The sequence below is a fragment of the Trichechus manatus genome, unplaced genomic scaffold, assembly GCF_000243295.1.
Source record: "Trichechus manatus latirostris isolate Lorelei unplaced genomic scaffold, TriManLat1.0 scaffold00035, whole genome shotgun sequence".
Lineage (NCBI taxonomy): Eukaryota > Metazoa > Chordata > Mammalia > Sirenia > Trichechidae > Trichechus > Trichechus manatus.
In genome coordinates this window covers 15,270,729-15,297,432 of record NW_004443971.1, presented here as the reverse complement: position 1 = coordinate 15,297,432, position 26,704 = coordinate 15,270,729, and the positions used below count along the sequence as shown (strand labels likewise).

The 26,704-nt window shown below is 48.3% G+C and overlaps 1 protein-coding gene across 1 annotated transcript in view; it reads right to left on the bottom strand.

Moving 5' to 3' along the window:
• Positions 1 to 26,704, bottom strand: part of CACNA1S (calcium voltage-gated channel subunit alpha1 S) — a 90,875-nt gene that overhangs the window by 53,354 nt on the left and 10,817 nt on the right. Inside the window, exons 3-10 of the mRNA XM_004375359.1 lie at positions 14,731 to 14,870; positions 13,158 to 13,300; positions 12,821 to 12,973; positions 10,171 to 10,376; positions 8,385 to 8,488; positions 7,012 to 7,157; positions 6,473 to 6,554; positions 2,547 to 2,707 (exon numbers count right to left, since the gene is read on the bottom strand). Coding sequence (XP_004375416.1) covers positions 2,547 to 2,707; positions 6,473 to 6,554; positions 7,012 to 7,157; positions 8,385 to 8,488; positions 10,171 to 10,376; positions 12,821 to 12,973; positions 13,158 to 13,300; positions 14,731 to 14,870 — 1,135 coding nt within the window. The remainder of the gene's footprint in view (positions 1 to 2,546; positions 2,708 to 6,472; positions 6,555 to 7,011; positions 7,158 to 8,384; positions 8,489 to 10,170; positions 10,377 to 12,820; positions 12,974 to 13,157; positions 13,301 to 14,730; positions 14,871 to 26,704) is intronic.

Sequence of the window (26,704 nt, the reverse complement as noted above, 5' to 3'; positions counted from 1 at the left end):
GCTGCCCCTTGGAGACCCTGTGGGGCAGTTCTACTCTGTCCTATAGCGTTGCTGAGTCAGAATTGACTCGATGGCAATGGGTTTTTTTTTTAAGAGCAAATACATCTCCTGCCATTCTCTTAGTCACATGTAAAATTCCAGTCAAATCAAAGTTCGCATGCTCCCTGAATTCACCATACTGTCCTCTATCTTCATATTTTTGCACTTGCTGTTCCTTCTGCTGGAATTCCCTCCTCCATTTGACTGCTTTGTGCTAGTCTACTTAAGACACATGAGCTCCAACGTCTCCTCCTCTGGGATCCTCCTCTTGCCACCTTATATTTACCCTTATCATTGCCCTGTTGTTGTTGTTGGGTGCCATCGAGTCAATTTTCGACTCACAGCGACTGCATGTGACAGAGTAGAACTGCTTCATAGGGTTTTCTAGGCTGTAATCTTTATGGGGGCAGATTGCCAGTTCTTTCTCCCACGGAGTCACTGAGTGGGTTTAACTACCAACGTTTCAGTTAGCAGCCGAGGGCTTAACCATTGTACCCCCAGTGCTCCTTATCATTGCCTTGCCTGTATTGAATTAAGAGTATTTATTTGTTAACATCTTTCTTCTTGTCTACATAAGCTCCTTAAAGGCAAAAGCAATATATTAATTTTCTCTGTATCTCGAGTTCTTTTTTTTTGCCTTACATATAGTATGTACTTGTTATGGATTGAAATGTGTCCCTCAAAATATACGTATCAATATGGCTAGGCGATGCAATACTGGGAATCATGGCCTAGCCATATTGATAGCATTTTGTCCACCATTTTGTCATCTGATGTGATTTTCCTATGTGTTATAAATTCTATCTTTATGATGTTAATGAGGTGGGATTAGTGGCAGTTATGTTAATGAAACAGGACTCAATCTATACAATTAGATTGTGTCTTAAGCCAATCTCTTTTTTTTCTTTTTTTGTTTATTGTTGTAGTTAAAGTGAAAGTTTACATTTCAAGTTAGTCTCTCATATAAATATTTATACCTACATTGTTATGTGACCCTAGTTGCTCTCCCTATACTGTGGCAGCACACTCTTCCTCTCACCCCTGATTTCCCGTGTCCATTCAACTAGCTCTTAACCCACTCTACCTTCTCATCTCACCTACGGACAGAAGCTGCCCATTTAGTCTCATGTATCTACCTGTGCTAAGAAGCACACTCTTCATGAATATCATTTTGTTTCCCACAGTCCAGTCCAATCTTTGTCTGAAGAGTTGGCCTCGGGAATTGTTTTTGTTCTGGGTTGAGAGAGAGTCCGGGGGCCATGCTTTCTGGGGTTCCTCCAGTCTCACTCAGACCATTAAGTCCTGCCTTAAGCCAATCTCTTTTGAGATATAAAAGAGAGAAGTGAGCAAAGAGACAGGGGGACCTCATACCACCAAGAAAGCAATGCTGGGAGCAGAGCATATCCTTTGGACCGGAGGTTCCTGTGCAGAGAAGGGAAGATTGACAACAAAGACCTTTCTCCAGAGCCAACAGAGAGAGAAAGCCTTCCCCTGGAGCTGATGCCCTGAAGTTGGACTTCTAGCTTACTAGATTGTGAGAGAATAAATTTCTCTTTATTAAAGCCATCAACTTGTGGTATTTCTGTTATAGCAGGACTAGATAGCTAAGACAGTACTGTACTCAATAAGCAGTTTGTGAAAGATTGTTGTTTTTGTAGTAGAATTTGAAGCTGGATGCTTAGAATCCTAAATTACTGATAATATTATGTTCACCTGCTCCAAACTCACTGCTGTCGAGTCAATTCCTACTCATAGTGACCCTATACAACAGAGTAGAACTGCCCTATAGGGTTTTCAAGGAATGGCTGGTGGTTTGAAACTGCTGACCTTTTGGTTAGCAGCCAAGCTCTTAAGCACTGTGCCACCAAGACTCCAATATCATGTCCAGGGATCTGTAATTGGAATAAACTGCCCAGACATTTGGGCAAGCAGCTGGAGGTTGTCCCAATGTGTTGCTGTTATTGACCCTAGTAATGTCATGGGGGTGGGGGTGGGTGCAGTGGTAAAATTCTTACCTTTCATGCAAGAGACCGGGGTTTGAGTACCGGCCAACACACCTCATGTGCAGCCACCACCCATCTGTCAATGGAAGTTTACATGTTGCTATGATGCTCAACAGGTTTCAATGGAACTTCCAGATTAAGATGGACTAGGAAGAAAGGCCTGGGAATCTACTTCCAAAAAATCCACAGTGAAAACCGTATGGATCACAATGGTCCAATCCCACTGTGTGTGAGATTGTCATGAGTCAGGGGCCAACTCGATGGCAGCTAACAACAGCAATGCCATGAGGAGGAAAATTGAATGTATCACCTTGCCTTGTAGGGCCCCCATTTTTCCAGTGTAATAGGAAGGGTTAGACAATAACATTCAGACCCAAGAGTTTGTAATTTCTAGAAAATGATGTCAAGATCTAATTGACCTCTTCTGCAAAACCTGCAATTCCACTGGCTGCCTTTAGCATCAAGCCACTTCCACCCTCTCTCTTCCTTCTGTTCTCGTCTCACCTTGCAAATACGTCAAATAGAGGGGCTGGTTGTGGTGCTCAGAGGCGATGGACAGGGTGTTGAGGGCCACGATCAGGATCACCAGCCAATAGAAGACCCTGGACTTCACCACGTCGTGGCACTTCCAGCGAAAGATGCGGTTCCAGTGTCTCCAGTGTCGGCTGCAGGGAGGGGAGAGGAGGAAGGGGGTGAGGAGCCCCTGAACCTAAGCCCCACTGGCCCACTGCTGCTTTCAGACAAACCCCAGCCAAACTTTGTCTGATCAGCCACTCTCCCTCAGCCACAGGAGGAGAGCTAAGGGCAGGAGCCAGACAGATTTAAAATCTTGCCTCTTACTGGCTAAGTTCCTCATCTTTCAAAGGTTGATGTCAACCTCAGAGAGAATTAAACAAGATAATGGAAGTGGAATGCTTAGTACAGTGTCTGGCATAGATTAAGTGCTCCATACATTTTAATTTTTAATTAAAACAACACTGCGATACTGCATTTTACCCATTAGAAAGACAATTCTTTAATAAATCAAAATCTGGAGTTGGGGAGGGTAGGAGGAAGGGCACTTCCACAGTTAGGACAACCTTTTTGGAGAGCAGTTTGGCAGTGCTTACCAAAGTTTAAAGTCTATATGCCCTTTGACCCAGCAATTCCATTTCTAGAAATCTCTCTAGCCGAAACGTCCATATTTATGCACAACAATTTACACACAAGGGTGTTCTCTGTGGCACTGCACATATTGACGAAAATTGAAAAAATTCATTAAATAAATTATGGCATATTCATACTCTGGAATGGTTTACAGCCAATGAAAAGAAGACGTGTGTGTGTGTGTGTGTGTGTGTGTATGTTGTCTTCAGTAGGTTTTTTTTTTCTTTATTTTATTGTACTTCAGGTGAAGGCTTACAGAGCAAGTAGTTTCTCATGAAACAGTAGTATACATGTTGTTTTATAACATTGGTTAACAACCCCACAACATATTAACCCTCTAACTTCTCAACCTTTTTTTTTTTTGGTGAAAATACACATAGCCAGAGATACACCGTTTCAAAAATTTCTACATACACAGTTCAGTGACATTGACTATGCTCTTCCAATTGTGCTGTTATTCTCACTTAAGATGAAGGCTTACAAAACAAAAGAGTTCTCATTTAACAGTTACTACAAATGTTGCCCTATGACAATGGTTAACAATCTCACCACACATCAACAATATCCTTACTCAACCTTGGGTTCCCTATCACCAGCTTCCTTGTCCCCTTCTGCCTTCTGGCCCTTGTCCCTGGACTCCTGTACCTCGTTAGTCTCATTTGGTTTTACGGGGCTGTCCACTCCCAGGCTGAACAGTGAACCTCGGAGGTAACTTCACCACTGAGCTAAAAGGGTGTCTGGGGGCCATACTCTCGAGGTTTCTCCAGTCTCCTTTAGGCCAGTAAATCTGATCTTTTTTTTGTGAGTTGGAATTATGTTCTACATCCTTCTCCAGCTCTGTCCAGAACCCTCTGTTGTGATCCTGGTCAGAGCAGTCAGTGGTGGTAGCCGGGCACCATCTAGCTGTACTGGACTCAGTCCGGTGGAGGCCTTGGTAGCTGTGGACAATTAGTCCTTCAGACTAATCTTTTCCTTGTATCTTGTCCTCTTCATTCTCCCTTGCTCCCGAAGGGATGAGACCAGTGGAGTATCTTAGATGGCCGCTCACAGGATTTTAAGACCCCAGACACTTCAGTAGGTATTTTTAAGTGAGAAATGAAAGTCACTAAATAATGCATATATCATATTTATTTATTCAACAAATATTTGACAGCACTGCCTGTGTGTTGGGCACTGTTCTAAGTTCTGTAGTGACAGGAATATAATATAAATAACTCCACAATGTGAAGAACGAACAAATCTATCTTGGAAGAAGTACAGCCAGAATGCTCCTTAGAAGAAAGGATGACGAGACTTCATCTCACATATTTGGACATGTTATTAGGAGGGATCAGTCCCTGGAGAAGGACATCATGTTTGGTTGAGGGTCAGCGAAAAAGAGGAAGACTCTCAGTGAGACGGATTGACACAGTGACTGCAACAACGGGCTCAAGAGTAACAACGATCAAGAGGATAGTGCAGGACCAGGCAGTGTTTCATTCTGTTGTACATAGGGTTGCTAAGAGTGGGAAATGACTCAACGGCACCTAACAACGTCAACTCCATTATGTAAAAACAAACAAAACAAAGTCCAGTGTGTGAGTGTGTGTGTGTGTGTGTGAGAGAGAGAGAGAGATTGAGAGAAAGAGCCAGAGACAGAGAGATATAAAAGTATAGAAATGGTCTTAACCAAAACCCATTGCCGTTGAGTCAATTCCAACTTATAGTGACCCTATAGCACAGAGTAGAACTGCCGCATAGGGTTCCAAGGCTGTAATCTTTACCAAAGCAGACCGCCACATCTTTCTCCCACAGATCAGCTGGTGGGTTTGAACTGCCGACCTTTCAGTTAGCAGCTGAGCACTTACCCACTGCACCACCAGGGCTCCTTAGAAATGGTATTAAAGGCAAGGTCATGGAAGCTCCATAGACACATCAAAACTCTCTGAGGGACCGAATTACTGGTCTGAGGGCTGTGGAGACAATGGTCCCGGGGAACATCTAGCTCAATTGGCATAACACAGTTAAAGAATATGTTCTACATCCTACTTTGGTGAGTAGCGTCGGGTCTTAAAAGCTTGTGAGTGGCCACCTAAGATACTTCACTGGTCTCACCCTGTTGTGAGCAAGGGAGAATGAAGAAAACCAAAGACACAAGGGGAAGATTAGTCCAAAGGACTAACAGACCACAACTACCACAGCCTCCACCAGACTGAGTCCAGCACAACTAGATGGTGTCCGGCTACCGCTACTGACTGTTCTGACAGGAATCACAACAGAGGGCCCCAGACAGAGCAGGAGAAAAATGTAGAACAAAATTCTAACTCACACAAAAAAAGACCAGAATTACTGATCTGACAGAGACTGGAGAAACCCCGAGAGTATGGCCCCAGGTCACACTTTTAGCTCAGTAATGAAGTCATGCCTGAGGTTCACCCTTCAGCCAAAGATCAGACAGGACTATAAAACAGAACAGGTCTAAAGGGGCACACCAGTCCAGGGGCAAGGACTAGAAGGCAGGAGGGGACAGGAAAGCTGGTAATAGTGAACTCAAGGTCGAGCAGGGAGAGTGTTGACATGTCATGGGGTTGGCAACCAATGTCACAAAACAGTATGTGTACTAATTGTTTAATGAGAAGCTAGTTTGTTCTGTAAACCTTCATCAAAAGCACAACAATAAAAAAAAAAAAAGAAATGGTCTTAGAGGGATGCAAATCTAACCATTACCGTGGTTACCTCTTTGAAGAGTAATGGGGACCTTTACCTTTTCTTTAATATATTTATTATTTGGTTCTTTAAAATCGCAATTATGTATGAATATGTAAAAGGAAACAACCAAACAAACTCCCCTTCCTTTTAGACAAAGACGAGAGAGCACATAGTGTCCCTTTGTCTCCTGATGTCTAAGCATGGCCAACCTGCTCCTGAAAAGCTCACGGTGCTGCCTCTTTGCGATGCACACCTTCTCCCTTGCCTCTCAGGAGCTTTCCAAGACGAATCATCTCACCTCAACTCCACCCTGTCCCAACTGACATGGAGCAGCAAATGTCCTCGCTGCCCTTACAGGCTGTATAAACATAAATAGGTCATCGGCTCTGCCCTCTCTGATCACATGTTCCCTGAGGATCTGGTCACCTCAGAGCCTGTCAGAGCAGGAACTGGCCCTGTTTTCTCAGAAAGGTCACCTTTCCAAGGGATCAGGAAAACGACTCTAAAGCCACTGAGGGCAAAGGGAACTGGTTCTAACACCACTGTCTCAGGGAGCTTGGGCTGGGAGCACCCTGGGGAGATGGACAGATACTCACACAAACTTGATGATTTTGTTCAAGCCCTCAATTTCATACAGGCTCTCTGTGTCAGAGCCACCTTCATCCAAAGACAGCTTTCCTGGGGATAGGAGAGATCCAGTTGGCCAGCCTTCTGGACACACCTATGCTGTGCACACCTGGGCTGGGCACACTGACAGAGAGACATCTGTGACAGTGGGCTGAGTTGGGCTCAGATCTCAATGTGCTCTCTGGAGAGCCAGATTCCCGAAAGCCAAGAGCCCATCTCTGCTGGGGAGAGCGGTTATGGATGGGTGGCATGGTAGTGTGGGAAGAGCCCTGGGCTCAGTGTCAGGACACCTGGGTTCTCCCATTTTGAGGTGTAAGGCTTTGGGCAAGTCACTTACTCTACAAAGGGCCTTAGTTTTCTTATCTGCACAATGGCAATATAGACCTGCTCGATGGCCCTCCCAGGCTTGCTGGAGTGTTAAATGAGGTGGTGGGTCTCTATGGGAGTAGACTGTAAGGTGCAGCTCAGCTGTGGGGAGGGGGGCTGACCTTGGCCTTTAGACCCAAACCTTCTCTCAAGTCCTCCACGTCCATGACTTCACCCTGCGTAATCCAGCTCATGTAGCCCCGAAGGTCCTCCTCAAGCTGCTGCTTCTCCCGCAGCTTCTGGAAGGTTCCCCTGGACTTGGCCTTCTCTCTCTCCTTGGTGAATTCCCTGAAATGGAAAGATGGGGGTGGGGAGGAAATAGGGGGCAGAAAAGGGGAGGAGAGGAGAGGATAGAAGGGGGATTCCTCATCCTAAGGGTCAGTGAGGGATCTTTGGACCAGCAGAGGGCAACCCGTAGCCACCAGGCAGTGCTGAGGAGATGGCCGTGAGAGGTCAGGAGGGATCTGCTCTCAGGACCTGTCACAGTGCCTCTCAGCCACCCCAGCACCACCCAGAGCCTGTGACCTTACAGGGTAGGGTCTAGGCAGGGGCTCTTGACCATTCTGTGCCATGGATCCTGGGTTGGTCCAGGGAAGCTGATGGATCCCTTTTAAGAATAATGTTTTTAAATGCACAAAATAAAATTGTAGCATTACAAAGGGAACCAAGTATATCAAAATATAGTTATCAAAATATTTTAAAAAGCAATATAATAATACATGTGTTCTTTAGTAACTGATTAACTAACAAAATCTAGTTGCAGGTCTAATAACTATTGTAATTTCAAACTAGTAATGAGTGTAAATAATATCTGCAACAACTCTAGCAAGCAGTCTCAGAGGGATTTAAACTCGGACAGTCTGGCTCCAGTGACCTGTGCTTAGCCAGAAGGATATACTGCCTCCTAAGCCAAGCATCTGCTGATGCACATCCCCTGGTAGGAGGCTGAGGTCTGGGGAAGGGGGTGTCACTCAGAAAGACAGCAGGAGAAGGCTTGAGGAGGAGAAGACAGAAAATTTAAAAAATGGGGGGCTTCTGTCTCGATCTCGTATCTCTTCCTTGCCAACCAGGAAGAGCACTCTGGCTCATTTGGGGCTAAATGGGACCAGAGATGAGCTGAAGTTCTAACTCATACCTCCCTGCACAGGCGTAACTAAGATATGGCACGTAGGGGACGTGCCCTGGGAGCTTGAAGAGGGCACTAAGGAGCAGTTTCTACTGACCATCACGGTTTCCATCCCAGCTGTGAGAGATCCTTCAGCAATTTAAAAGTAATTACCATAGGCTCTATTTTCCATCGATAGGCCCCTCCCTCCCTGGCCTCCTCCTCCCTTCTCCTTCTCTTTCTTCTCCTCCTTCTCCTCTCCCTTTGTCTTCCCCCACCCCTGTTCCTCCTCCTACCCCTTCTTCTCCTCCTTCTTCTCTGCTCTGTCTTCTCCTTCCTCTTCCGCCTTCTCCCTCCCCTTTTCCCTCTTCCTCCTCCACCTTCTCCCCTTCTCCTCCCAGCCGCCTTACCCACTTAGGATACCCAGCACCAGGTTGAGGATGAAGAAGGACCCCAGCAGAATGAGGGTGACAAAGTAGATCCAGGGCCACTCGTTCCCGATGGCATCATTGACCTGGCCAAGACAAAGCTGTGAGTCCCGCCCTCTGGCTTGAGAGCTTAGGTCCCTTTCCCCAAAGTCTGCCCACTCGAGCCCACCTGACCCTGGAGCACAAGGAGAGAAGCCATCTGGGCCAATCGAGGGGGCTTTTCTAGCCTGAGGACCACAGAACTGGAGCTGAAAGAACCTCCTCAGGGGGCCTTGCTAACTCTCTACCTGGACCAGGCAAGACTGACCTGTTTCTCCCTCCAGCCAAGAGCACCTCCCATCTGCCTCCTGACTTGACTCCCTCATGGCCACCATCTCAATTTATGGCCAAGATTTCTCAAAATAGAAGAAATACTAAAAAGTCTTGGCCTGAGGTTCCAGCTCCTTCATGAACAACTTCTGTGACCCTAGACGAGTTAGCTAACATTTGGGCATTATCCTTATCTGTAGGAGCACTGGTGGTACAGTGGTTAAAGCACTCAGCTGCTAACCGAAAGATCGGCAGTTCAAACCCACCAGCTTCTCCAAGAAAGATGTGGCAGTCTGCTTCCGTAAAGATTACAGACTTGGAAACTCTATGGGGCGGTTCTACTCTGTCCTATCATGTTGGTATGAGTTGGATGGCAGTGGATTTGGTTTGGTTTATCCCCATCTGTCTAACGGGGTAATGATATATGCACTCTCTCCTCACAGGCTTGTAACAGAGGTGGAGTAACACATGTGACAGTCCTTTGAAATAGTCAATAATTTGCTCCCCTAATATGAGTTTCCAAGAAATAGTCACACTAATCCTGACAGTTTAACAATCCCCCATACCCCACCCCACAGGCAGTATCACATCATAGTGAAGATGTTCAGAGATTGGAGCTAGATGGATCAGAGTCCAGTTCTTGGCTGTTGCTTACTAGGCCCATAACCTTGGGCAAGTTACTTAACTGTCTCTGAGCCTCAGTTTCCTCATCTGTAAAATGGGGAAAATGCCTTCCATTGTTGGGGGATTAAATAAGAAAGGCAACCTGGCTTTTAATAAATACCAAATAATATACTCCAACAAGAAATCTCTTCTAGAGCATTGACTATGTGCCAGGCAGGCGTCCTATGGTGGTTCAAATGATTAACACCCTTGGCTGCTAACCCAAAGGTTGGAGGTTCAAGTCCACCCAGAGGCACCTTGGAAGAAAGGCCTGGTGACCTACTTCGGAAAAATCAGCCATTGAAAATCCCATGGAGCACAGTTCTACTCTGGCACACATGGGGTCGCCATGAGTTGGAGTCGACTGGAAGGCAAGTGGTATGTGTTGTAACTCAGTTTACCCTTTCATACTACCCCCGTGACGTAGGTAGTAGTTTTATGCTTATTTTACAGATGAGGAAACTGATAGCTGATAATATTTATATGAGAAAGCAGCCTTGCCCAGAAGCAGTGAGAGAGACTTAAAGGGCCCTTCATCACTGAAGGGGTCTGAGATTCTAGGCCACCAGGAAGAAGCCACTCACAGCCAGGCTTAGGGAAAAGTTAGGGGTTGAGATCAGAGCCCACAGAGCTTCAGATTTCCATTCCTCACCCTTCTTGATCCTGTACAGACATAGAGTGCTGTGGGGACTGCCCCAAAGGATGCTGGGACACATGTCTGAGGGTCAGGGTGGCCCAGGCAAGCCCTCCCCTGTCGTGAGGGGAGACGTTCCAGCAGGCACAGGCCCTGACCCACCCAGTAAAGCACGTCGGTCCACCCCTCCATGGTGATGCACTGGTACACGGTGAGCATGGAGAAGCCAAAGTTGTCGAAGTGCGTGATGCCGTGGTTGGGCCCCGGCCAGCCGCCCCGGCACTCACTGCCATTGATGGTGCACCGACGCCCCAAGCCCAACCGGGAGCAGGGCGAGGGCTTCTCGTTCTCCACTGTGGCCGTGATATCTGCAGGCGGAGGGGGCATGCACATCAGACAGTAGTAAGGGGTGGATGGTAAGGAGGGAAAGGTGTCGATAGCAGTTTAAAATAATCATGTAATAGGTCTAAAGACACAATCTGCTGAAAATGCAAACGACTACTTCATACGGGGCATGTGGAGACAGATAAAGAAAAATGCTTGGGGCCAAGGACTCAGCAATGGAGATCTACCTACAGCAGTAATCTTTGCCCTGGGGCCTCCCTGGAGGGTCTGCTTCTAGGGTGCGTTGTCCTGTGAAGTGCCACCTATGAAGCAGGAGTTATGTGAGTGTCATTTGTACCTCAGAGCTTTAAAAAAGGAGGCAGCTTCCTGGCAGGGGCCAGGGAGGTGGCGGGGACGGGAAGATGTCTCCATGTTGGGATTGAGAGTTCAGTCTGGGAAGCTGAAATGCAGATACTCAAATGGTTCTGGGGCCAGCTCTACAAGACACACAGCTTCAGGGGCAGGGGTCTGCTCTCGGGAGAGCTTCCCGGAAGGCCTTGGCCTGCGTTTCTCTTTGTTCCCCAGCATGGTGCTTTTATTGTTTCTAAAATCCCACGATTTGATGACATCCTGGATCCCCTTTTATCTTAGGATCTTTCAGTCTCCTGTTGTGTTCAGAGATTAGGGTAGTCACCAGAACTGGAATGCCCTCCCTTCCCCATGAAGGTTTATCCTCTGTAGATGGGCATGGGGAGGAGGACATTGCTGAGGTCCTCAGCAGGGTCCCTGACACCATGAAGTCAGGTTGCCCTGATCCAGGACGGCATCTGAGCACTGCTGGTCAGCACTCGTCCAAAACTCACAAGAACCCCAGGGAGAACTCCAAACTTGGCATGAAGGTTGTGATAGAAAGTCCTCTCCTATCTGTCCTGATAATGTTTATATGGGATGTAGGTTGTTATGGTGATAGGAGGAGACTGAAATGGGAGGGGATAAGAAGGTAACCCCTGAAAGCTTTATCAGAATGGACTCCCGAGTTGAGTTGGGGACTCGTTTTGATTGTCCTGTTGCTGTCAGTGGCCATGGTGAGGTGAGTGGAGCCTCCTGAGACCCTGCGGGTTAAGGTGGTCTCTGCCCCACTGTGTTACTCGGTTGTGGGAGGAGGACTTGTCCTAACAGGTCACCTCTTTCTTGTGCTGAGTAAAATTCCCTGTGTAGATCCCAGTGTAAGTAAGGCTCGGGATCAATACTGAGGCCAAATACCAGCAAGCTGCTGTCAGTTTAGAGCAGTGGTTCTCCAAGTGTGGAATCTGAGAACTTTTTTAGGGTGCCTGCCTAGTCAAAGCTACTTTCATAACAATGTTATTGTTAGGTGCAGTTGAGTCGATTCTAACTCATAGCAACCCCATGTGACGGAGTAGAACTGCTCCGTATGGTTTCCCAGGCTGTAATCCTTATAGGAGCAGATCACCAGGTCTTTTTCCTATGGAGTCACTGGGTGGGTTCGAACCGCCAACCTTTCCATTAGCAGCTGAGCGTTTAACCATTTGCGCTACCAGGGCTCCTTATACTAAGATGTCATTTGCCTTTTCGTCTCTCATTCTTCCAACTATGCACAGTGGAATTTTCCAGAAGCGGCATGACGTGCTATCACAACAGTATGAATGCAGAAACAGGTGGGAGAATCCAGCAGACTTCTATTAAGCCATACATTAAAGAGATTTACAAAAAAGTTCCTCTCACTAATATTTTTTGGGGGGGGCTGGAAAATATGGTTATTTTTCATAAAATTATATTATTCATGTTTATATGCAATAGGTTTATTATTGTTCTTTTAAAATGAATTAGTAAATATGACATTTTCCCAGTTTTCATTTCTAGTACAATAAATATCGATAGAGAAAACCCATATAAACAAAAGCTCTTTGGAGTCCTCAATAATTTGTAGGAGTGAAAATGATCTTGAGACAAAAAGTTTGAGAACTTCTCGTTTAGAAAGTTTAGCTCAAGTGCACCCAGGCTTCAAAGCAGGTTGTCTCTGACAATCCTACAAACGACCCCTTCAGTCTTGGGTGTTTTTGTGAGGTCCTGTTCCGACACTACTCTGTAGGTTCCTGCTCTGAGGGGCTGCTCAAAGTAAAGCTAAAACTATGGCTACAGGGAAAATGAAAACAGAATTCGGGCTTATCCTGAACCCCCATCTCAATCCACAACTAGTCCAGAAAGCCCAGAAGATACCACATTTTGGGGGCAGGGGAACTTCAGAACAAACTATGCCCCAAACCCCTGCCCACTTGCCTTGGTCACTGCCCCTGGCAGGGTTGCATTTCCTACAGCTTCTCCTTGTCCAGGGGAAACCCATTCCCAAGGTCAACAGGTGTGGAAAGCAATGGCCTATCCCTGGTGCTTCTACACTGGCCCCCGGTGGCTTCCCATTTCAAGTTCTCCTAGGGCCTCTCCCACCTCCCCAGCCCCGGGGGAGGCTCACCGGTCCCAATGAAGTAGCAGGTCTTGTGCATCTTGCCCTTGAAGAGCTCCAGCCCAATGATGGCATAGATGATGAGCATGAAGAGGACAAGCAGGGCAATGTGGAACAAGGGGAGCATGGCCTGGAAGATGGAGTTGAGGACCACCTGCAGGCCTACAGTGGGTGGGGCAAGGGGGAGAAAAGAGGGATCATCTTCCCTCTTGGTCTCATGGCCCTCCCTCTCTATATGTCCTGGGAAGCCTCTGGGACACCAAGGTAGGAGGGGAACCCAGAACTAGGGACAAGGGAACAAGATGGGAGAGGAAGAAAGGCATTTGCAGAGGGCACCGCCACCCACTGGGCACCCCCGACACCAGCCGGAGGGGTCTGAGCACACGGAAGGCTCTCAGGGCCTTGACGTCCAAGCCAGCTCCTTTGCTGCCCAAAGGGGTTGTGTTGCTTTGGATGACGTTGACCTGCTCCAGAATCACAGTGAAGACCCTAGAGTGGAGAAGAGGGAGAGAAGGGGCCCAGTGGTCAGATAAGCCACTTCCCAGTGGCCTGGGACCCTGAGCATTGTGTCCCACCATGCACAAGAGGTCTATGGAAAGGCCTAGGGGAGAGATGGCAAATAACATCTCATCGATTGCTAATTCTGATGATTTGGTAACGGCTGTCTGGAGTATTTTATTAAAAAGGATTTTGAGGTCAAGTTCAGACCCAGTGAAGGGTGTTATGATTCATTTGTGATGTCGACTCTGGCTGCTGAAGTAGGGGGTATGTGTGTCAGGTATTTGCAGTCCCTGGACTTGGGGCTGAGCTAACCCCATAGTGGACTGAAGGTTACCAGTAAGCCCCTCACTCAGTGTTGATCCAGAGAAGAAAACTGGAAGCTAAGTCTCCCTCTGGGATTTTCCTCACGCTGCACATCCTTATAAGATTTCCTTTTATTTATTTTTCCTCTTTCTCCTCCTCTTGCAACTTATTCAAATTTCCATTATCCTTTGAAATCCACGTTGAATTTCCCTTCTCTATGACCTTCGCTGACAACTGAACCCCCTGGGACACAATGTCATGTGAAACAATGAGACACGGTGTGGTACTGTTTACTGACATCCTATTATTCTGTATATGTTTGTCTTGGCTGCAACCAGGGCAGTTCATTAAGGACAGTGGCTGATTCACAGAATTCTTCTATTTTCTCCATGGTGGCTGAAGCAGCACTGGACAATTAGTAGATATTCAATGTAATATTTGCTGAATTGAATGACAGCATAGTGGTTAAGCTCACAGTCTCTGAAGCCAAACTGTGTTGTTTTGAATGTTGGCATTGCTGTGTGGCCTTGAGCAAGTTGGTTGACTTCTCCATGCCTTAGTTTCCTTATCCAGAAAATGGAGCCACTAAGAGAATTGCTGTGAGGATTAACTGAGTTGTCAGATGTAAAGCAATAAATATAAAGTAACTGCTCTATAAGTGCTGCCGTTATAATGAGTTGAAAGTTGCTGAGGCGAAACGAGCTAAAAGTCCGTTTTCATGAACCCAAATAACAGGTACTCAATTTAGGTCTATGAAAAGAAATGAATCAACGACAAAGGTTGAGAAGCTTATGAAAATCCAGAAAGTGCAGGCCACTGGAACCACACACATCATTTCTAATTTTAAAATACAATGTGAAAAGAACAAAGGACCTTAAAGTTCCCAGCGAGGGAAGGACCTGGTGACCTGCTAGGGTGGGCAAATGCTTACCCTTTCACTCCCGTCACATTGGCTGCACCCCTGCAGGGGTCTGTCCTGTCTCTAGCACAGGATACTCCATGGCAACTGTTAGCACAATACTGGGGCCTCATCCTGCCTTTGGGATGGTTGATCTTGGGCACAAAGACCTCTGGAAGCCCCAGTGACCTCGAATCCCTCCAGCCCCGGGCCTCACCCCAGGAAGACGATGATGAAGTCCAGCACGTTCCAGGCACTGCGCAGGTAGGCATCCTGGTGGAATAAGAAGCCACAGGCGATGATCTTCATGGCAGCTTCAATGGAGAACACGATGAGGAAGAAATACTCCAGCTTCTCCTGTGGGAGCAAAGTAGGTCACACCTCTCCTGGGAGCAAGACTCCAGGACCTTGTGGGGCCCATGTGATGACTTACAAGCGCTATCCACTCTTCATAACCAAGAAGGCCCATACAATGACCTACAAGTGCTGTCCACTCTGCATAAGCATGGGTGCCCACACCATGACCTGTAATTGCTATATACACAGGATAACTACGGGGGCCATGCCGTGACCTACAGACACTGTCCACTCTGCATATCTGTGGAGGACCACATCATGACCTACAAATGGTGTCCTTTTGCATAAGCAAGGTGCTGCCTACTCTGCATATTCTTGGGGCCTACACCATGACCTATAAGTGCTATTCATTCTGCATAACCATCAGGGCCACAGTGACCTGCAAGTGCTGTTCATTCTGCATAACCATGAGAACCCATTTGTTGACCTACAAACGCTGTCCACTTAGCATAACCTTTGGGTCCACTCTGTGACCTACAAGTGCTGTTCATCCTACATAACATGGGGGCTCACACCATGACCTACAAGTGCTGTCCACTCTGCATAACCAAGGGCACCCACACCATGACCTGCACATGTGGTCCAATCTACATAAACATGGGGGCCACCACTTTGACTTACAAGTGCTGTTCAATCTGCATAACCATGGGGCCTACACTGTGACCTATAAGTGATGTCCGCTCTGCATAACCATGGGGGTTCACACTATGACCTACAAGTGCTGTCCATTGTACATAACCATTTTACATAACATATACATGGTTTCCACTCTTCAAAACCATGGGGGCCCACACTGTGACCTACAAGAAATGCTCACTCTTCATGACCATGGGGGCCCACACTGTAACCTACAAGTGCTATTCAGTCTGCAAAACCATGTGGCCAACGCAGTGATGTACAAGTGCTGTTCGTTCTGCATAACCATGGGGGCACATATTATTTCCTACAGTTGGTGTTCATTCTCATAACCATGGGTACCAGCACTGGAAACCACAACTGCTGTCTACTCTGCAAGTGTCCCACACCTTGACCTACAAGTGCTGTCCACTCTGTATAACCACGGGGCCCACACTGTGACCTAAAAGGGTTGTCCACTCTGTATAATCATGGAATCCACACCTTGAACTACAAGTGCTGGCCATTCTGTATAACTATGTGGTCCACACCATGACCTACAAGTGCTGTCCACTCTGCACAACCATGGGGCCTAGGCTGTGACCTACAAGTATTGTTCATTCTGCATAAACCTGGGGGCCCACATCATGACCTACAAGTCTTGTCCATTCTTCATAACCATGGGGCCCACATTGTGAACTACAAGTGCTGTCCACTCTGCGTAACCATTGGGGCCACACCATGACCTGCAAGGGCTGTTCACTCTGCATAACCATAAGCCCACACTGTGAGACCTACAAGCGCTCTTCCTTCTGTATAACAAAGGGGCCTACACCATGACCTACAAGTACTATCCACTCTGCATATCCATGGGAGACACACCATGACCTATAAGTGCTGTCCGTTCTGAATAACCATGGGAGGCAACACCATGACCTGCAAGTGCTATTCATTGTGTATAACCATGGGGCCCATGACCTATAAGTGTTGTTCATTTTGTATAACCATGGGGCTCACGCATAGATCCACAAGTGCTGTCTAATCTGCATAACAGTGGGGGCCAATACTGTGACCTGTAAGTGCTGTTCAGTCTGCAAAACCATGTGGCCCACACGGTTTCGTATAAGTGCTGTTCATTCTGCATAAGCATGGGGGCACACATCATGATCTACAAGTGGTGTTCATCCTTATAACCATAGGGACCAATAGGGTGACCTACAACTGCTGTTCACTCTGCATAATCAAGTGTCCCACACCTTGACCTACAAGTGCTTTTTATCTGCCTAACCACGGGGGCCCACACCGTGACCTACCAATGTCCATTCTGCACAACCATGGGGCCCACACCATAATCTACAATTGCTGTCCAGTCTGCATAACTATAGGGCCCATAACATGACCTAAACTGCTGTTTATTCTACATACCATGGGGACCCACACTATGATCTACACACGCTGTCTACTCTGCATAACAGTGGGCCTACATCATGACCTACAAGTGATGCCCACTTTGCATAACCATAAGAGCCATACCATTATCTACAAGTGCTGTTCATTCTGCTTAACCCTGGGGGCCCAAATCATGACCTACAAGTGCTGTTCACTGTGCATAACCGTGGGGACCCATATGGTAAACTACTAGTGCTTTCCACTCTGCATAACCATGGGGGCCCACACCATGACCTACTAGTACTATTCATTCTGCATAACCATGGGCGCCCACACCGTGACCTACAAGAGCTGTCCACTGTGCACAACCATGTGGGCCACACCACAATCTATAAGTGCTGTCCACTCTTCATAACCATCAAGGCCCACCTGGCAACCTGCAAGGCCCTACAGGATCTGGAGGCTCTCCATGCTCCTTCTGACCTCTCAGACCTCATATCGATGGCTCTCCCTGTGCTCTCTGCTCTCCACTCACACTGGATTCCCTGCAGTTCCTAGGCGTTCCAGGTACGCTTCTCTCTGAGGGCCTTTGCAGTTGCTGTTCCTCTGCCCCAAATGGCCCCACCCCCAACACCATGACCCCTCCCTCCACCACACAGTCCCACTTTGCCAGCTCCCTCACTTTCTGCAGGTCTTTGCTCCAAAGTCGTTCCCTCCTTAGGCCTTCACGGGCCACCCAAGCACAATTGTAGCCTCCCTCCAACATGCCATGTTTCTTTGCCCTTATTGGGTATTTCTCCTTAGCATATATCCTTAGTTAAAATACCACAGATTTTCTTATTTATCTTTTCCACTATCTTCTCCACCAGAATATAAACTCCATGAAATGTGGCAATTATTGGCCTTGTTTTGTTTTGTTTTGTTTTTTTCCATTACTTTCAGTGCCTAGAATCGGATGAATAAATGAATGGTCCAGGGCAGCTCCCCAAGTGAAGGTCCCCAGGTGGTTCTGGTTTGGACATCTTTCTTCTCCCACCCTCCTGTGGACTGAGGGTAGGAGGTGAGGGTGGATTTTCTGTAACCTCCCCTGCCCACACCATCGACCCCCACACCAGCTGCTTGCAGGTAACCACTTAAAGGAAACTGGCCCTGTTATGGGCTGCCAAAAGAAGGAACAAATCTGTCTTGGAAGAAGTACAACCAGAATGCTCCTTAGAAGCAAGGATAGCGAGACTACATCTCACATACTTTGGACATGTTATCAGGAGGGATCAGTCCCTGGAGAAGGACATTATGCTTGGTAAAGTAGAGGGTCAGTGAAAAAGAGGCAGACCCTCAATGAGATGGATTGACATAGTGACTGCAACAATGGGCTCAAGCATAACAAGGACTGTGAGGATGGCGCAGGACTGGGCAGTGTTTCATTCTGTTGTACGTAGGGTCATTATGAGTTGGAACCGACTCCACAGCACCTAACAACAAGCCCTATTATGCAGGCTGAGGGGAATGTGGGGTGCACTGTGTGTGGAGGAGGCCCCGCAGGTAAGAGGTTGAGGGTTTCAGCTTAGCCCCACCCTGCAGAAGGCTCTGCTGACTTGCCAGGCCCGGCTTCCCCTGTAGTCTGATCTCTCTGTTACCCTATCCTTAGTCACCCTTCCACCTCCCCTGGGCCCAGGCAAGAGCTCCTTATAACCGAGAAAGCAGTTCCCTCTGTCAGGACTCCAGGCTGAAACTGCTCTCCTTGCAGCCACCCAAGCCCTGGGTGGGAGACTTCCGAGAGCTCTGTCCGCCAGGCCTCCCCAAACAAGCCCCTCCCCTCCACCTCCTGACGGGGTCCAGACCCAGCCTGATGCCTGGGCCTGGGCTGCAGCTTTGTACAACTCCAGGAGACAGCACGTACAGAGACTATAACCTGACTGACGCCCTCTGGAGTTGTGCATCTCAGTCACCAGCGCCTGCCCCCAGGGAAGCACCTCCCAGGCCAGGGCCTCTCCCCTTTAGCTCACTATGGAGGCATCTGCTTCATCTTATGGATTCACATTCCTTTACTCTGGGCCAAGCCAGATCAGGGAACTGGCCACCCACTAATGATTTGGATAAGGATTTATTTTTACTTGGTGACAGTGGGTAGGTGTGAGAGGCAAGGGAGGGGTTTCCAAATAGCTCACTCATACAGATGTGACCCCAGAAATCTCCAAACTTCTTATTCAGAGAATTTTCCTGAAAGTATAATTTCCCCTGCCATGTAAAGAGGGAAACTGAGGCTCATATGGACTAGACCTGCTTTCCTTATCTCACTGCTAATTCCTTTTACCAGTTTGCAATCCCAAATCTTTCTCCTTCTTCCAGAAAATAACAGTTAAAAAAACCAAACCAAACCTACTGCCGTCTAGTCGATTTTGACTCATGACAACCCTGTAGGACAGAGTAGAACTGCCCCGTAGAGTTTCCAAGGCTGTAATCTTTACGGAAGCAGACTGCCACGTCTTTCTCCCGCAGAGCAGCTGGTGGTTTCAAATATTCGACCTTTCGGTTAGCAGGCTAGCGCTTAAGCACTGAGCCACCAGGGCTCCTGAAAATGACAATGTATGATTAAAATGCAAAGCCATGCCACTCTAGCAAAGGGCCTGTGGATAGGGACTGTGCTTTCTACTAGGTATGAACCGCTGGGGGCCACCGGCCCCTTGGAAGGGAACTGCCGAGACAGGTGTGGGAACGGCGCTGCTGAGAGGAGCAGGGTGGGGGCAACAATGGAGCATCTCCCTGGGATCCAGTGGTTCCCACCTCTGTGGGGCAGGCTTCCTGGGAGTCAGGCACACCATTAAGGGACGTGCGTGAGGGACGAGAGTGAGGTCAAGTCAGCATTTACATTTCCAGCTTGCTGCAAGCTCAGGGGGACAGACGGGAGGAGTGGGGTGGAGGGGAGGGAAAACAGGGCCCAAAATAGTTGCGGTGCTTGTGGGCTGGGCAGCCGGTCGTGACACCGGAGAGCTGCCCGCACCTGCCACTGCCTGTCCTGCTGCCTCCTGGCCCAGAACCAGCTGGTCAAGGGCTGCGGGCCCTCAGATGGGGTCACTCAGGTACCACAGCCCGTTAGCTCCAAAGGCCCAGCTCTCCCACCACCCTCTCCCAAGCCCAATCGTGGAGTCCCTGGAATCCTAAAGCATTTCCATAGGAACTCTGTGTGTGCACAAAGCATGGGCCTTGTCCAGGAGAAGGGAGGGAGAAGAGGAAACAGGGATATGTCTACTCTTACATCACAGGAACAGTGTCATCAGTGTCACACTGGGTTGGCCTATGGCCTCTCCAGCCTGAGCTCAGTCTTTCACCAAGGAACGAGGGCCATTCATTCCACAGATACTTATTAAGCACTGGACTGGACGTGTTGGGCCAGGCCAGGTTGTCTCCCCAAGATCAGCCATTGACCTTTCCTAAAACACCCAGGTTTCCTTCATACCCCTTACAAGTCCACCATCAGCAGGTGGGAGGCAGTAGGCGTATGGGGTTATGGTTCTCACCAGCTCTGTTGCTTTGTTCAAGTTCCTACACCTCTGTGTACCTCAGTTTCCTCTAAGGTAAAGTTGAGATAATGATAATTACCTTGAAGAGCCATCTTGAGGAATTAATGGCATGCTGTAAGTGTCTACTGTTGCCTGGTGCACATCAAATGCTCCATAAGTCACAGCTGTTCTTATTAGACATCTGGGCCCTTTGGGAAGGCCTCTTTTCTGTCAGGGCTTAGCACCGGTTCATTCTGGTTCCAACCCCTGCTGAGAATTTGCATTTCCACCCCAGATATACTGAATCAGAATCTACATTTTAACAAGATCCCCAGGTAATTCTCATGTATAATAAATTTTGAGAACCACTGTTCTACTAGTGGGGCCCTGGTGGCACAGTGGTTAAGAACTTGGCTGCTTAACCAAAAGGTCAGTAGTTGGAACCCACCAGCCTCTTCCTGGAAACCCTATGGGGCAGTTCTACTTTACGCTGTAGGGTGGTGATGAGTCGGAATCGCCTCAACGGCAACAGGTTTGTTTTTTGGTTTGGTTCTACTAGTGGTTCTCAGAATTGGTCCCTAACCAGTAGCATTAGCATCGCCTGGGAACTTGTTAGAAATGAAAATTCTTAGCAGGAATTTGAACTAGACCAAACTGGTTGGAAGGCCTGTTTTCTGTCTGTGCAACTCTTAAAAGACTGTCTTCTGTTGGTTCCATAGTGCTGCTGTATGAGCATGCCCGCTGTTGGCTCACCAGGGCTTGACTCTGTCCTACCTTGAACTGGACACGTCCAGAACTGGACTCCCCTTCTGCTGAAACCTGCTCCTCCTCATGTGTTCTGCCTCAGTGAATGACACCAAGTCGCCCGAGTCAGAAACCCCGGGGATTCTCTAGACTCCTCCCTCCTGATCTCCCCTGGGTCCCACCATTAGGGAGTCTAGACCTTTCTACTCCCTAACATCTGTTGTATCCAACCCCTCCTCTCTATCATCACTGCCCTCCTTGGCTCTCTCTTACCTGCAGTAATTGGCTGCCTTAGGACACCTCCTCCTCCCGTACCTTCTCTCTAGAGAGCTGACCACTTCCTTCCCTGCAATTCCTCAATGGCTCCATACAACATCCAAATGCCTTTCCTCAGCATGCAAGGCCCTCTATGACATGACCCTCTGAACTTCCCGACTTCATCACTGGCCTGCCCCACCATGCTGCCACTCATGCGGAATGACTTTCCAGTCCCCTAGCTCTCTGCCTTTGCTCACACCAGCCCCTTGCCTGGAATGCCCCTCAGGCCCACTGCCCAAGCTGACATACTCATCTGTCAAGAACCCTTCTGACCCCGACAGGAAGAATGAATCCTGTGTGTCCTCTCCACCCCCTATACCACTGTACTGCCCTTTACTGCTTCCTACCAAGCTGCAGCCTCCTTGAGACCTTATCATAGTCATGCTTGTAGTCCTGGCTGTGGGGTTCTCAATGGGTTTGTGCCCCAACAATAGGGGAGCTGTGGCATTTCCCCATCAGTCATAGTATTTGGAAATAGACGGAAGAAGAGATGTGTTTGAATTATGATGTTGGCAAAGAATATTGAATATACTGTGGATTGCCAGAAGAATGAACAAACCAGTCTTGGAAGAAATACAACCAGAATGCTCTTTAGAAGCAAGAAGATTTTGGCTCACTTTCTTTGGACACGTCTTCAGGAAAGACCAATCACTAGAAAAGGCCATCATGGCGGGTAAAGTGGAGGGTCAGAAAAACAAAGGAAGCCCTCCGGGAAATGGATTGACACAATAACCACAGCAATGACCTCAAACATACCAGTGATCATGAAGACGGCAGGGAACCAGGCAGTGTTTAATTCTATCACGCGTAATGTCGCCATGAGTCGGAGCCAACTTGACGGCAACTAAAAACAGCAATAGCATTTGGGTACAGGGGGCAACGACACCCTCCAAAGCAGGCTGCTCAGAGTCTGTGGTGGTGGGTGCAGGGAGGTTTTGTGGTTTGAAGAAGCTCATCCCCCCAGTGATTCTGATACCTTTCCTCAGGGGTATATGCTCCCCTCTCCCATCTGAAAATAAACGGGGCTCAGGGCTTTTGCTCTTCCTGTTCCCTCTGCCTAGAATGTTCTTCCTCCAGATATCCACAGGGCTATCTTCTTTCTGTCAGATCCCAGCTCCAACCTCACCTTATCACTGAGGCCTGCCTGACTCCCTCCCCCCACACTGCACTGGCTGTTGTCTTACCCTGATTTATTTTTCTTTTTAGCAATTATCACCATCTGGCATGCTATATATATATTCACTTTTTTTTTTTTTAAATCGGTCTCTGCTGACTAGAATATAAGGTCCACAGAGCAGGAACTGCTTTGTAGACTGCTACGTCACGTGCATCCAGAGTAGTGCCAGCCACCTACATATCTGTGATTGAATGAACGCACAGGTGCCCAACGCTGCCCCACAAACCATATCACTCTGAGACAAGATAAGTGCAGGCACTGAGGGGAGCATTTGGAAACTTGTATAGCAATTCACTACAACCCCCAAGCACACGGTATAGAACAGGATACAGGGTACAGGCCACCTTGGTTTTGTTAAAGCCACATGATGTGTCCCACATGGCACAAGCTGTGACTGCATATCTGTCCGCAGTAGATTGAAAATGAACAAGAAGAAACAAGCTGGTCCTGGCCCATACATGGTCTGAGAAGCTCTGTTGTAGAGCATAGATAGCACACTGCCTGCACATAGTAGGTGCTCAAGAAGTGCTTGCTGAATGAATGCAGAATGGGAAGGTGTAATCTCTGTTACAGCATAATGCAAAGGCAGGTGTAGCCTCTGGGTCTCTGTTCCTAAGAAGGGACACCTGGGCCCAGGGGACACAGCCCCTGCCCTGACCCCTAGACCCTCCTGACCTCAGAGGGCACTGTGAACCTACCTGACTTTGTGACGTGAGCGCTCCATTTCCAGCCCTGGCGACGCCGTGGTCAAAGCACTCGGCTGCTAACCAAAAGGTCGGCAGTTCGAACCCACCAGTCTGCCTCCGTGAAGATTTACAGCCTTGGAAACCCCATCGGGCAGTTCTGCTCTGTCCTGTACGGTCGCTATGAGTTAGAACCGACTTGACCACAGTGGGTTTGGACAAGGGCCTTTATTACTGTTATGGATTGAATTGTGTCCCCCAAAAATACATGTTGCAAATCTAACCTCTATATCTGTGGTTATAATCCCATTTGGGAATGGATTTTCTTTGTTACATTAATGAGACAGGATTAGTGTAGGGTATGTCTTAAATCAGTCTCTTTTGAGATATAAAAGAGATTAAACAAGGTAGCGAGCAAGCAGAGATGGGGGAAGAGAGATGCCAAGCCACATGGAGATGGCCCAGGAGCAGAAGCTCAAAAGAAACAAGAATCTTCCTCCAGAGCCAGCAGAGAGAGAAAGCCTTCCCCTAGAGCCAGTGCCCTGAATTAGGACTTCTAACCTCCCAAACTGTGAGAAAATATATTTCTGTTTGTTAAAGCCATCCATTTGTGGTATTTCTGTTATAGCAGCACTACACAACTAAGACAATTAACAAACTTCCCCTTTCAGAGAGTTCTCATCCCTCCACTGACAGGCATCTAACTGGGGCTCCCTGGGGCCATGCTTGGCCAGAGGTGGGCCTAGTGTGTGACCCTGACTCACAGGCTTGCACCTGCTCTCAGGGCCATTGGAGCCAGCCCACCCAAAGTCCCGGGCTGAAAAAAGCAGGCCTCAGACTGCACCTCCTCTCACCCTCCCACTCCCTCTGTTTCCAGGCCGAGTCCTCCACCTCAACCACCAGCCAGGCCTGACTCCAGACTGCTCCGCCCACCCTGGCATGCTATGGGCTCTGTGTGAAGACGGTGGAGCCAACTGGGCCCCCCAAAGGGACCTGCCCAGCCCCAGTCTCCCTGCCTGGGACCACAGGGCAGCTGTCACCATGCCCTCTTCTCCCTTATTCCTATCCCAAGCACTGTCGCTGCAGGAAGGCTGACTTGGGCTCCAGTCTTCTGGACCACCAGCAGCCTCCTTGTTGCGCTCTGGGATCTACAGGGCCCAGAGAAAGAACTGTAATGGGCAAGTCTGGGGAGGGGCTGACGGAAGGGTCAGAAGGGGTGATTTAAGGGCTCCCTGGGAAGGTGTCCTGCACTGCACGTCTCCCCCATCACCTGCGTCCAAAAGTCACCTTCCTGAAGAATTTCTTAAATTACAGATTCCACTGGTGGGGGTAGTTGTTGTCAGCTGCCATCAAGTCAGCTCTAACTCATGGAGACCTTACGTGGAACAGAACACAACGTTGCCTGCTCCTGCACCATCGTTCATGATTGTTGGCGTGTTTGAGTCCATTGTTTGTGGTATCGTGTCAATCCATCTCACTGAGGCTTGCCTTTGTTTTTCCTGACCCTCTACTTTACCAAACATCAGACAGCGACGGGTCTTTCCGGATGACATGTCCAAAGTAAGCGAGCATAAGTCTCGCCATCCTCATCTCTAAGGAGCATTCTGGTTGTATTTCTTCTAAGACTGATTTGTTTGTTCTTCTGGCAGTCCGCGTATATTTAGGTGTTAGACTAATATCCGTTGTTAACTCTTTTAAGATGTGTTTGCTTCAAGGCACCAACGTGGATTTGGCTGCAGGTGAGAGAACTGAGGGTACTTTGCAGGGCGCTCAGACCAGGGTGCGGGTGGCTCGGTATGGGCCTGTGTATGTCCTAACACATTCCTTCACTCTTTGGGGCCTCACGGCAAATGTGTGAGGCAGCTGGGCAGGCATTACTATGATAAGATACTTTTTTGAAATATTAATTACAGGTAGTCCCCAACTTACGACGTACTTGAGTTACAAAGAACAGCACTTAAGACCGTCTTTTTTTTTTTGGTACATCTCATCGTTAGCAGTATGTACCACATGCAATGTTGCAGTGTGTAATTTGTTTCTGTCATCATTCTCACAGATGTTCCCTTGCAGATGTTCAATGTTATGATTTATAAAGATATTGATAATGAAAGGCAATGATAGTGAAAATTAAAAAAAAAATAAAAGAGGTATTTGACTTACTTCAGAATTGACTTACGATGGAGTCATCGGAACAAAACCCCGCATAAGGAGGGGACTACCTGTAATATTTTCTTTTGGGTCCCTCCCCTTGCTCACTCCCTTAAGCAGGCAGCAGGGCTGTGCTCAGGAGAGGTGCGTGGGAAGGCCTCGGGTTTTTGCTTTCTAACACCTGGGCTCATCATGCGGAGGAAAAGGTTGAAGAGAGACAGCCATCTTACAAGCAAAATAGCAGTTGGCACCCAGGCTGGGAGGGCTCAAGGGTAGAGGAACCTGGCCCCAGCTTTGTTTCAGAGCCCTAAAGAAGTGGCAGCGTCTGGAAGGAGGCCACGGAGGTCCCCGAGAAGCAAGACACAACTTCACCAAGGATTCCTGCATCCTCCAAGGATTCCTGCATCCTCGGCTTCCCATGGAGACAGTGGAGAGTGTCCCCAGGGGGACCTTGTGGGACCGCTGGGACAATCTGGCCTTAACCAGGGCAAACAGAGGAGCTGTGGCCCCTGAGACCTGAGCACTGCCTGAGACACAGAGCCTGGCATAACCCCAGGGCAGGAGGATGGCAAGAAGTACCCAGAATAACTGCAGTGGAAGCTCTCTCCATCCCAGCGGGGTATGGGCTCAGAATTAAACCAAGGTTGGTTTATAGAAAAAACATGACGTTTGTTTCACACTTGGTTGTGGGCTTAGCCCTATTACACTATTTTTCCTTTTTCACAGATGAAAGTGAAGCTTAGCGAGGGGAAGCAAGGTGCCCAAGACTGCAGACTGCAGAGACACAGGCCCCTGCCCCATTTGCTGTTTCTGAGTCAACTACTTTTCTAGAATGCTGTGGCTGTACCATTGACCGGGTATCCAGAGCCCCGGCGTCTCCCCGACCACCTCAGCCTCCAGGTTTGGAAAATGACTGGTGGAGAGCAAGGTAGGTGGCTATATTTAGCCTCGTGAACCTTCACCCAAATAAATGTGATGTGGGCAGGTCTACCACGTCAATAAGGGCCTTCCCTTGGCCTCTTCCCTTCTCCCACCCAGCCCTTCCCACTCTGCAGCACCAAGCTCCCTCCAGGCCTACGAGGCTCAGACAAGCCAGGGCTTTCTAGATAAGGGAGCAGTGGAGCTGGGAGTGATGGGAGGGTGGTGGTGAAGGAGGAATGAGGGGTAAGCTGAGTGCCCAGCCTGGGAGAGGGTGAGAGACCAGTACTGTCTTGGGTAATAATGGTTTTGATTGCTAACATTTATTAAGCACCCAATGTG